Source organism: Pleurodeles waltl, chromosome 7 (genome assembly GCF_031143425.1).
Source record: "Pleurodeles waltl isolate 20211129_DDA chromosome 7, aPleWal1.hap1.20221129, whole genome shotgun sequence".
NCBI lineage: Eukaryota > Metazoa > Chordata > Amphibia > Caudata > Salamandridae > Pleurodeles > Pleurodeles waltl.
In genome coordinates, this window is record NC_090446.1 from 967207853 (window position 1) to 967219642 (window position 11790).

Here is an 11790-nt window from a genome sequence, read left to right on the forward strand (position 1 = left end):
TGTGGTTAACGTCCAGATCGAAATCGGTACAGTTTTTTCCTGCTTACCATGAACCTGTGAAAGAACTGCACCTGCTCCTGTGGCGCTAGCATCTACCATAAGAATTAATTTCAGCTTAGTATTAAACAGTGTTAAGATACCTAGTTTCTTTTTTAACAACAATCTCCTACATTTTGTTTTGTCAGAGAATCTTTGAACAAACTTTGAATAGTATTCAATAAGACCCAAAAAGGATCTCAGATTATCCTTGTCCTTTGGTGCTGAAGCTAATCTTAATGCATCCAATAAGTTCTCTTTCGGCGTCACATAATTTGCCATAATGGTGTACCCTAAATACTCCACCTGATCTGCCATAAACTTGCACTCATCACCTAAAATCAAAATATCATCTTGAAAGTACATTATTTTACTTATTCCCTTGGAAACTTCACTCATCATTTTTTTGAATTACGCTTGATGCCTGACACAAACCAAAAGGCATGCGAGTAAACTGAAATGTACCCTCCATTGTGATAAAGGGTGTCAACAGTTTTGACTCTTCATGCAGTCGAATTTGATGGTATGCACTTTTCAGGTCTAGTTTGGAAAAGTACTCTCACTCCCTAAAGCCAAGATCAATTTGTTTATGTTCTGCAGGGGGTAAGTGTCTACCACCACATTCTGGTTCAATTAACTCAGATTGACTGACTCAAAACTTGTACTTTCCATCAGATTTCTCAATAATTACCACTGGTGATATCCATCTCGACTTTTCAGCTGGCACAATCACTCAAGTAGGAATTATCTCATCTAACATTCCCTTCACAGCAGCACGTGCTACCAAAGTAACTCTCCTTAATTTGTGCTGAACAGGTATAGCATCTGGTTTTAGGATTATCTTATGTACATACCCCTATAAGCACCACAAATTCTCTTTAAACCCATATTGTGCTTCTCCTAAAACATCAGATAGAGTAATGTCTTCCACCACCATCACTTGGTTAGGCGCCCTTAGACTCAGTACAATATTGAGGTCATACTGATGCATCCACCCCAATATAGGAGGGCCATCTTCAACTACATATATTTTCCCATATATTCTTTTTCCCACCTAATTCTATTGTAGATTCCATGTATCCAACCAATTCAGTCTTCCCTCCCCGATACTCTACTGGGTTAATGTCCTTAGGAGATAATAAAACATTTGACTAATGTACTGCAAACATTTCATTAGGAATAATTGTGTACATAGAACCCGAGTCTATCATAAGTTCAACAGTCTCGCCATTTATCACAGAGTGAGACATTGTTCTTTTCTTCTGCCCTTGTTTTATTTCTTTACTTTCTACATAAAGAATTCTATCAGTTTGTTCCATTCCAAAACCTTCGTCATTTATTGTTGCTACTCGTTCCTTGTTCTCTTGTTTACAAACCACCGCAAAGTGTATTTTCTGTCTGCTCTTTCTGCAAAATGTATTGATGTCTATACTCCTCCGGTAATCTGCAGTGTAAAATTTGCTGCCACACCTATAACACAACTTTGTGCTTTAAATTGTAACGCTGTACTATTTGCCTTGAAAACTGCTCCAACATCTGAATCTGTTTTCTTTTCAATAGTTGTTACTACAGTTTTTATTTTCTTTTTCCATCTCTTTTATGCAAAGTTCTGATTGTTCCACAACTTTGGCAATTTTCGATGGGATCTTTGAGTGAGAGATTTTTAGCTTCCCATAGATGTTCCTGAATTATTTTGCTCTTACAGTGTACAATTAATTGATTGCGAACAAATTCATCAGTCAATGCTACAAACTTACATTTTAGACTTAATTCCCTCACTTTGGAGACACATTCATCAATGGTCTCACCTTCTTCTTGCGGTTCTTATAAAATGTATACCTGTTCATTACTATATTTATGTCTTTTGGAAATATGAGTTCTAGACACTTCTTTGCTTTCACATAAACATCTTCAATGAGATTACTACTGGGTGGGGTTGCCACTGGTAAGTATTTAAAGATACGTTGGCCTTCTTTACCTAAAGAATTTAGGAGTATAGCTTTCTTTCTCGATTCACTAAATTCTTGACCCCCCTAAGACCTCAACATGAATACCCAGTCTTCCCATTCAACGGAAAGTGGTCTTGGTTGAGCAAGAAACACTGGAAGAGTATTAATGCTACTAAAGGTTTGCATTTTATCAACAAGAACAGTTCTAGAAATCAAAATTTAAAACTAGAAACTAATAACTTGTAATGATAATAATCGCCACTTGTAACAATGCTTCACCGATATAAATTAAGATAGTCTCAGACTAATAATAATGTGTTTTATATTGAAGTAGAAACTCAAGAGTAACGTTTAAAGTGATGTGCGCATCAATGTTTTTGTTGTAGTATGTTACCTGCGTGATGGGCAGATTATGTTGATGCTGTAACATTTAAGTATCCTGGGGTGTGCATCACGGTTTGTTTTTTTGCTTGAAAAGTATAGATATCTTGATACACAAATGTTATTGTGTGTGCCTCACCGTTCTCCTAAAAATGCGGCATATTTTTTACCAATACAAGCATGTTGTTCACAAAATTGGGTGTGTACATCGCCTTTTTTCCCTTAAAGTATAGTCAGCGTGACGCGTTAAGGTTATGATGTGCGCATCACCATTTGATGCTTTGGTATGCTGGTGTGCATATCATTGGTGTAAGCCCAACAAAACATGATGCTTACTTACGGCACGGTGACGTCTTCCCCGTCAATGACGGCCGGGGAAAAGTTTCTTCGTCACTCTTCACGAGCTTCTGCATTCTTAGTAGCCAGCGTTGCGTGCACGCTGCTGAGGCACAAATCATTCATGTATTTTCCCCAATAATAGTAATTTACAACACAGTACCAATGTAATGTCAGGCGCCGTCCTTACTGACACTTCTGTTACCGTCCTTGTCAGCAAGGCATCGGATTATTGCTTGTTTCTTGAGGCTAACAACACTTGATGGGTTTAAGGCCACCTCGACTGGCTGCAGACGCTGGCTGTCCCTTGTCGCCAAGTCTTGTATCTGGTATGCAGTGATCACACACAAAGGTGGGTGTAACGGTGTCCCTGTTTCACGGCCGCGCAGGTTGCTGTGGCAACAACATATGGCTCAACATACGGCCCGGGCACTTCCCAACGCAGGAATCCAGCCGGCAGCGATGACTACTTCCGGGTGAAGGGGGCGGCGGCCACAAACAGCTGGGATTTAATCCCCGACACGAGGAGAGCAGAGGAGACGGAGCGAGCAGAGGAGACGGAGCGAGCAGAGGAAGAAGGACAGAGACCAGCAGGGCAGGAAGCGGACAGGAGCAGCCCCACAAGGAGGGGAAAAGCCACGGAGGAGCCGGTCCCGGGGAGCAGAGACAACGCAGTGAAGGAGGAGGATGGTGGGGACAGATCGAGGAGAGCAGGAAGGAACGGAGGAAGGTAAAGGAGAGCCCAGCACCAGACAGCCTAGCCACGTCCCTGGAGGGGCGTGGCTGTACAAGGTACAGTCCTGTTTTAAGAAAGTACTGTGAATTCAGATAAGGGGTGGGGTAGGGGTGAGTACACGGGCACGAACACATGAGGGTCCTATAGGACTGACACTAGGGTGATCCCTCCTCACGTCCACGCACACCCCCTCCCCGGGAAAACCTGATTGTTAAGCATAAATCTAAGAGATCACTTACCAGAGACCTAGTTTTCTTTTTCTTTTGATTCTTTTCTCCTCTGTCCTGAGGAAACCCAAATCCCAGCTGAAAGTCCTTCCAGAAGACATCCCTAGAACGGAGAAAATAGACGCGGAACTGAAAAGGACTATAAGGAACTCTAATGACCAACCTATCCCCAAATCTATACCCTAAACAGAATAAAGCGGACACGAAGTAAACCCCATTTGTAACGGAGTGGTCTCTCTAGCTACGACGAGGCACCCCTGTTGTGCCTACAGTGGGTAAATATGTTATTTATTTATTCTTGAGCTCTGCAACTCGAGCATGGTTGTTTCTCAGCCAGCCAGCCTCCAACTGGCATCCCTGGAATGCCAGCTCTGCACCTGGAACTCTAGTTACAACAGTGTTCCAGGTACCTCAAGCCTGTAATATTACAACAGGGCTCCTCTTCATCTGCCGGCTCGAGTGCAGGACGTCCGTGGTAGCATCACAATGCCTGAAAATTTGAGGCTCTCTGTGTTGATGGCAGAAAAGTTTAATGAATGAGAAGTTGAAAGTCTGTGCCAAGGAAGGTCTAGTTGGTGGCCCGGTGCTCCTTGACATCCACTTCTACATTCGGACTTAGAAACTCCTCTGAAAGTCAAACATTTTCCAGAAAGGTGAATCAGACTGCCGATTTGAGGTTAATGGCTGTAGCTTGGTGGCAGTCAGGTGGTAGCCCCTGGTTCATTTTGAAAAGTGTTTGGAAAAAGTTTCTAAGTGTCCAGTCTTACAGTTCTTGCAGGATCAGAGTACACTCTAACACCAGCCAAGAGTCCGGGACCTTTTGAGCACCATTTCTGGATTAGGACTCAGTCCCCCACAAGTCACAAGCAGGGTACAGGGTAAATCCAGTTAGAACTGCTCAGCCGGGCTCAACAAAAGCTTGGCTTTTTGCAACTTTTGTGTTCCTGAAGCTTACCAAGAGGTTAACCAACTAACCCTTGGAGTCCACGTGTCTGCCTGGGGTTACACAGAGAGCAACTCTTCTGACCTGGCTTCAAATGGGAACAGGGCAAGCCTTTAGAGTTTCTCTTCACAGGTCACACACTAGGTACAGTACTCTTTCTGAAGTCTTCAGAGTTCAGTAGTTCAGATCTTCTCTTATTTTCATCAGCCGCCATAGTTTTCTGAGGAGGTTATCCATGGGTTCCACTTTTATGCCTGCCAGTAGCCTTCTGATTGGGGTGCCTGCCTGACCAAAAGGGAAATAGTTCCCAGGAGTAACACTACCCACTAGGTATTGGCCCTAATCTAGCCTGCAGGGAACTGCCCTGCCAAAATCCAACATGGCAGACCTTTTCTTTCCCTGGCCAGAGCTCTGGGCACACCCCTGAAGTGTGCCAATGTAAATGAGAAACTCCCCCTGGAGACATGTTCTGGAACTGGTTTCCCCCACTTGGATTGGTACCACTCTGGCTTCTTTGGACAACAGCAGGGGCAGGCCTAATGTAAGTTACATCAGCCTGTGTCAGGAGATGCCCCTTTGAAGCTTGTGTAGGTGGTGGGCGCATCCCACAGGTCAACCTAGCAGGAGGAGGTTCCATCTCTTCCCAACCAAAGCACTTTTTGTTCCCTTCCCTGGGAGTAATACACACCTCACAGCAGGCTGTCAGGTGACAATTTGGGAGTAGCTCTGAAAAGGCTATCAGAGGCTTCTAGGCAGGAAAATCCCAACTTTCTGAAAGTAACACAAACAATGGTTTTGGATGGACCATACATTTAAAAATGCATATGTAGAATTGTCAGTGTATCAGAACAGTATGACACAAAGAAAACATGTAAAAGAATTTGTTCAAGAGGCCTGGTCCACCTGCATAATTAATTGTCTTAAACACATGCAATATAGCAGTTTCTAGAAAATAGTGCTCTGTTCTCAAGTGATTACATGGAGAGAGGCAGTAAACAAGTGCTGAAGTGTGTATAATACAAGGCAGCAATGGACCACCAGGCAAAATACAAGTAAACAAGTTTGTACAGAACATGGGCCTCCAATCCTCAGACTCCAGTACAATTTATAGTTGTATAGTGTTCACAAGGCATAGGGTATTGTTAACGCTTAAACCCACTGTGGCTTGAGGGTCATCATCAGGAGGAAGATTAAAGAAGCAAGAGCAGGAAATAATTAATGGTCAATGAATTCCCCTACCTGGGCACTGGGTGCCAAGTGATCAAAATGGATTCATCAAAGAAGTCCTGAATAATTTGTGACTAAAGGGCTGCATGTACATCAACTATGAAAACCGTATCCATCTGATAAGATCAGGAGGCGCATCCTGATCCTATCAGACAGATGCTCAACCTTTGCTGTCATCCTGTTTTCATACTTGATGTGAATGCAGGTGTTGATACGAGTACTTTTACCAAATTTTAAAAGCCCCTTCTGGAGCAGAGTATAGGGTAAGGCCTCATATCCATTTTTTGTGTTTAAAACAAGGCCCAGTGGTGCATCATTTTAGAATATATGAACATATATATATATAATCGCACAAACAACCTTGCCCAAATGCATTGGAGCACTTTACTTGAGAAACAGATTACATGACATAACATCAGCTTCCGCCAGGACGTGAACCTGATTCCCCCAGATCCAGAGTTGGTAGCTGTGGCCATTAGGCCACATCCATATTTCTCAACTTATGTGTGAAATTCATACGCAAAAGGGATGATTGTAAGTACATTCTCTTTTAAATGTTGTTGTGAAGTGAATAAAAAAAAATACTTGCGAGGGGTCCAGCCTCAAGAGAGCTTAAATAAATCTGTCCATAAATCTGCAGGGGTTGGGGGGCACAGAAAGCCAAACCCCAGGAGAAGTTATACTTGGCCATAGGTCTCCTGAGGCATAGAAAGCCAAACCCTGAGGAGAGGTTCATCCTTTTTAAGCACTCTTGAAGCTGAAGGTTTTAGTCTACAGCTTGGAGGTCAGAGACTGACCCCTAGAGGTTGCTGCTATGGCTGCACTTTATGTGGCCTGAAGTGTAAAAGAAAGACTGATGTGTTCTGTTGATTTGCTATGCTTTATTTGAAATATATTTCTGACAATTACTGTTGGTACAATTGCAGTGTTTTTATTATTAATAATGATTGTGTGCAAACATGGTTACTGGTTCCATTGATCTGATGGCAATTTTAAAATGTGATTATCATTCCTTTACTGTGGTGACCCCTCGACAAAACCACTTGCTTTATTTCAAATTTCACCTCGTTATTGTGATTTTCTATCTGGGAACAGGAGGTACTGTCATTTTAGGGGTACTGACCCATTATGGGTCAAATTGAATTTCATAATGTCATCAACGGTATCTTCACCTACCTAATGTAGATATTTGTAGTTTAATGTGTAATATTTATTAGTGTGTGAAATAAATGTACTTTTCCTTTTTCAAACAAAAAAGCACTGACTGGACCATCCTTTGAGTGTTGTTATTGCTTTCCAGCAAATGGCAATTACTAGCCCATATCACCTCCCCTGAGTAGGCCTTTGACTACTCTGCTTCGCTACCCAGACAGTGCAAGTTGTTTCCCAGTACAGAGACAAGTGTGGATCTATTACTTGCACAATAGTGCACAACTAATAACCCACAAATATTTTTTTAGAAAAGGTGATGAGCTTTGCATGGCACCACATCATAAAAGTGCATTTTTTCTCTCTTTTGTTTAATTTGTTTGAATCATAATTGCTTAAAGTTAGACGAAAGCACAAAAAAGTAGCCATTTTAAGAAACATTTTCTTGCTGAACCACAAACGGATGTCTGTATCAACCTCTGAGTTTTTATGCAAACAAGGTATTGGAGAAAACTAAGCATACTTAAGCGTGTGTTTAATTTGAAACAAAGCCTTTTAACTGTACATATAAAAATGTTTCATTAATCCATAGATTTGAAACTCATAGGGGGTCATTTTGACCCTGGCGGTACGAGACCGCCATGGCTAAAATGACCGAAGCACCGCCACCAGGCTGGCGGTGCTTCCTGGGGTATTACCGCCACATTTGCCCCGGCGGTGATAATCCAGGGGATTACGAGTCCCCAACCGCCAGCCTTTTTCTGGCGGTTTGAACCGCCAGGAAAAGGCTGGCTGTACGGGGAGTCGTGGGGCCCCTGGGGGCCCCTGCACTGCCCATTCCACTGGCATGGGCAGTGCAGGGGCCCCCTGACCGGGCCCCATGCAGCTTTTCACTGTCTGCTATGCAGACAGTGAAAAGCGCGACGGGTGCAACTGCACCCGTCGCACGGCCGCAACACCGCCGGCTCCCATGTTGCGGCCCACATCCCTGCTGGGCCGGCGGGCGGAAACTTGGTCAGATGTCAAAATGAGCACCGGAGTGCGGCCGCATTGGCGGCCACCCGGCGGTTACAACTTGCCCGCCAATGTTGTAATGAGGCCCATAGTGTCTATCAGAAACAAAATTGTTTAAGAGTTAACCTCATCTCGCTGAAATAATTTGTGTCATGTCTGCCTACCTCTGATATTCATTCTAAATGGAGCTAGTGCTTCTTTTATAGAAATGCAATATTCGACAAACCTACTTCAGTGTTGTTGCCTCTTGTTTTGGACGTCATGTCATATAAGTAGTCTTAATGAAAGCTTTTGACAGTGTCCATTGTTAACAATGAGTTGCCATATTTTTGTGTGATTTACATTCATGTCACTGTTCGACTAACAATGTGCTTATCTCTCTGAACAGTATGGTCTGTATGCGTCCTTTATGGGCTGCTTCATTTACTGCTTTCTGGGCACATCCAAGGACATTACTCTGGGTCCCACTGCCATCATGTCCCTCTTAGTTTCCTTATATACACACAAGGACCCCACCTATGCTGTCCTGTTGGCGTTCCTTTCAGGTTGCATTCAGCTAGCCATGGCTGTCTTACACCTTGGTAAGATATTATGCACTTGCACTTACTATCTTGATGATACTGGGAGTAAGGGCACATGGTGGTTTTCATTTAACTTCACACTCACATAAATAAAAGCTTTCCAATTTTTGTCACTCCAGGATTCTTGCTGCAATTCATTTCATACCCTGTCATCAAAGGATTCACATTGGCTGCTTCGCTTACTATTGGGTTCAGTCAAGTCAAGGTAAGTTGGTCAGCAGTCATGATTTCTGTGCACCCTTTGGGGCTAATGTATAACGAAAACTCACATAAAGGGGGTCACATGACCTATAACCAAGTTAGCTGTGACTGTATTGGTATGTGTGTGTATGTGGTTAGGTGCCAGTATTTGGCACTGTGATTTTATGGGAGTACAGGAGATTATGGAGTTGGTAGACTTCTGGAATTATGTTTGCTCATTTTATGGCATATTGAATTATGGTGAAGTTGGATCCAAGGGCAGGGATCATGTTACATGGATACACAGTGATAAATCGTGCTGGAATATTTATAATTTGCTCTGCATTTTAATAGAACATTCTGGGACTCCATGACATTCCACGGCAGTTCTTCCTCCAGGTGTACCGCACATTCCAAGAAATTGGTGAGACAAGGTAAGCTCCCCTTTTTGTACAGTTTTCAACTTCTGCAAAACCTTGTGACATTGCTGGGGGAAGCATTTCAGCAGGTGATACTGTACAGGGCTACATAGAGAATAAGAAAGTATTGACAAAGACAGTAGGTTTAGCTTTAATATGCAAATGTATACAAACAGATACAGACAAATTAGGCCAGACCTGTGGGAATATCAGTATTTTTACTGTGTCTATGGACATAGTAACCATGTTTGTGGGCATGGTAATCTGACTATTGAATAGGGGCTCACTCTTGTCTATTTTCAAAGTCCACAGACATAGTAAAATACTTGCTTTGTACATAAGTAAAAGAAACAGGCTGTGAAGAAGGTGCCCTGCTCCTTGGTGTATTTATTATGTCCATCGACAAAGTAAACAGGTAGGATGGAAGGTTGCTGCGGTTTGAACAAGATAATTAATTTTTAATAGAAGATAAAGGTGGACTGCAGTTGGCTGTCCCGGTTAGGGTTGAGGATAATTAAAGATCCTTTTTCTCAGCTAGATATCATATGCTGCGACCTCCAGACCACATAAGCAAAGGCAAGATCAGGCAGCATTTCTAGCCTCCATTGATGAGTGGGGCAAATAATTCAATTGACTTTACAGCTCCCTGCACATGAGGTTCCACCCCTGGCCCTTGCACCACAGCCCAGGCAGTAATTAAAACATTGCATGCTGCAGAGCAGAGGCCATTTTCTTTTAAATGTTTTGTGGACCAGTGACCAGGGGTGTGTGGAGCATGAGGTTTATATACCTCTCGCCTGAAGCCTTCAGACCACTCAAGAAAAGGTAAGGTGTGGCACTATTTCCAACAGCCATCATCAGGTGAGTCAAGCTACCAGACCGGGCCCTCCGCTCCCTGCATAGTAAACCCTGCCCTCGGGTCTTTCATCAAGGGTATTATTTTATGTTTCCATCTGTTTTTCCAAACATTGCTTTTGAGTTGTGAAACCTATCATAATAGCCAATAGTAGAAGAGCTCCCACCAGACTTGCTAAATCCTCCAATATTCCCTCTCCCAGAGCAGGTAATAAATGTGGAAATCTACCTCTCAGTGAACCTCGTTGCTAAGTCGGCCCTTCCTGGACCCTGCTGGCTGAAGGAGCAGTACCCATACCCAGAGAAATGCCCAGTGCGGCTGATGGGCCTAAGTCTCAGGCTAGCATGAGGCGGCTGGAGCCTCCAGAGGTGAGGCCTGCTTATTGAACTGGGATACCACTTGAGGCTTCCTCCCCCCTACCTGGGGACATTGTGCCTAGGAGCTCATTGCTGGGGGCTGTCCGGATTTGGCCGGCAGGCCACCCTCCCAGTGGTGACTGTCTTCATTGAGGTCCTTGATGCTGCATCTGGCTCCCTCAGATTGACTGTAAAATGAAAAAAGATAATTTGTTCAAGGCATCCACCAGACGAGGCTTGATGAATTTGCCAAGTTGGTGCTCACTTGTAACTCGAAACCTGGTGGAGATGGAACTCAATGATTGAGGGCTGAAGTAGGTGATGCGCACAACTCGGACACAGCAACTATCCGGCAAGCTATAGAGAGCACAAGACAGGTCCCAGACATAGATAGGAGAGATGGGCTTAGATCTAATTCTACAATGGCAGGACCTGCTAATTACAGTGGATAGGGTCACGGAGGCTGAAGGCAGAAATTTGAAACTAGAGAATCTGGAGCGTTACCTAAATTCTGAGGTGCACAAATTAACTTCTTATAACATAATCCTTCTGGACAGAGGTGGGGATACAGAAACAACTTTTGTCTAGTTGGGTTTCCAGGGAAGTTGGCAAACCAGAACATTTCTTCCTGCAGTAGTTCCAGTCTTCGGTACTAGCAGAAGTCCTCTTGTCATGCTTCATATTGGAGATGGCACACAGGGGCCTTATGTTTCTGCCTCCATCCAGAGCTCCCTCCAGGCTGATCATTGTTAGGACCCAGAACTACCAAGACCGTAACAGGTGTGTAAGATGGGGGAACCTCCCCATGAAGCCAGCAGAATCCTTTTGTTTCTGGATTGCACCAGGGTGAATGGGCAGCTGAGCAGAGGGCTTGGTGGTAGGGGAGTGACAGTCCCGGGCTGGGACTCCATGGGACTGCTGTGGCAGGCAGGACAGGGTCTAGGGAATAGCGTCAAAGATGACGAGGGCACAGGGGATTGGATGGAGCTGAGAAGGACTTGGGGCGGAGCCCTGACTCCGAGTCTAATCCTTTTGATGATGATATTGCTGATGGGAAAAGCTTATTGGAGAAACGTTGGATGTTCTTGAAAAAAGCAAAGGTTAAAGGTACGTTATAGTTAGAAAACAGATTTTTTTTAAACATAGAAATTCACTGAATTCATAGAACTATAGTTAGGTTAACATTTCAAACCTACAAAACCAGTGAAATTCAGCAGTTATAGTTAACTGAGCTAACTATAACTATTGCACCCAATAATGCACTGCTTATGACCTCACATATTACATCACTCACGACATGGTCAGTGACAGCACTGATGACATCACCCCTTTCAATTTTTTACTGTTTGCCCCGGGGGTGATAGTCCCCGGGGCACAGGGGGCCTTGGCCCTCCGCACAT

General features: G+C 43.7%; 1 protein-coding gene across 2 annotated transcripts in view; it reads left to right on the top strand.

Annotated features, from left to right (window-relative positions):
* SLC26A11 (solute carrier family 26 member 11) overlaps window positions 1-11790 on the top strand; it is a 157183-nt gene that overhangs the window by 51377 nt on the left and 94016 nt on the right. For both annotated transcript variants that reach the window (XM_069199722.1, XM_069199721.1), the window contains exons 3-5: window positions 8387-8579; window positions 8699-8784; window positions 9114-9193. In XM_069199722.1, the coding sequence (XP_069055823.1) occupies window positions 8387-8579; window positions 8699-8784; window positions 9114-9193 (359 nt within the window). The remainder of the gene's footprint in view (window positions 1-8386; window positions 8580-8698; window positions 8785-9113; window positions 9194-11790) is intronic.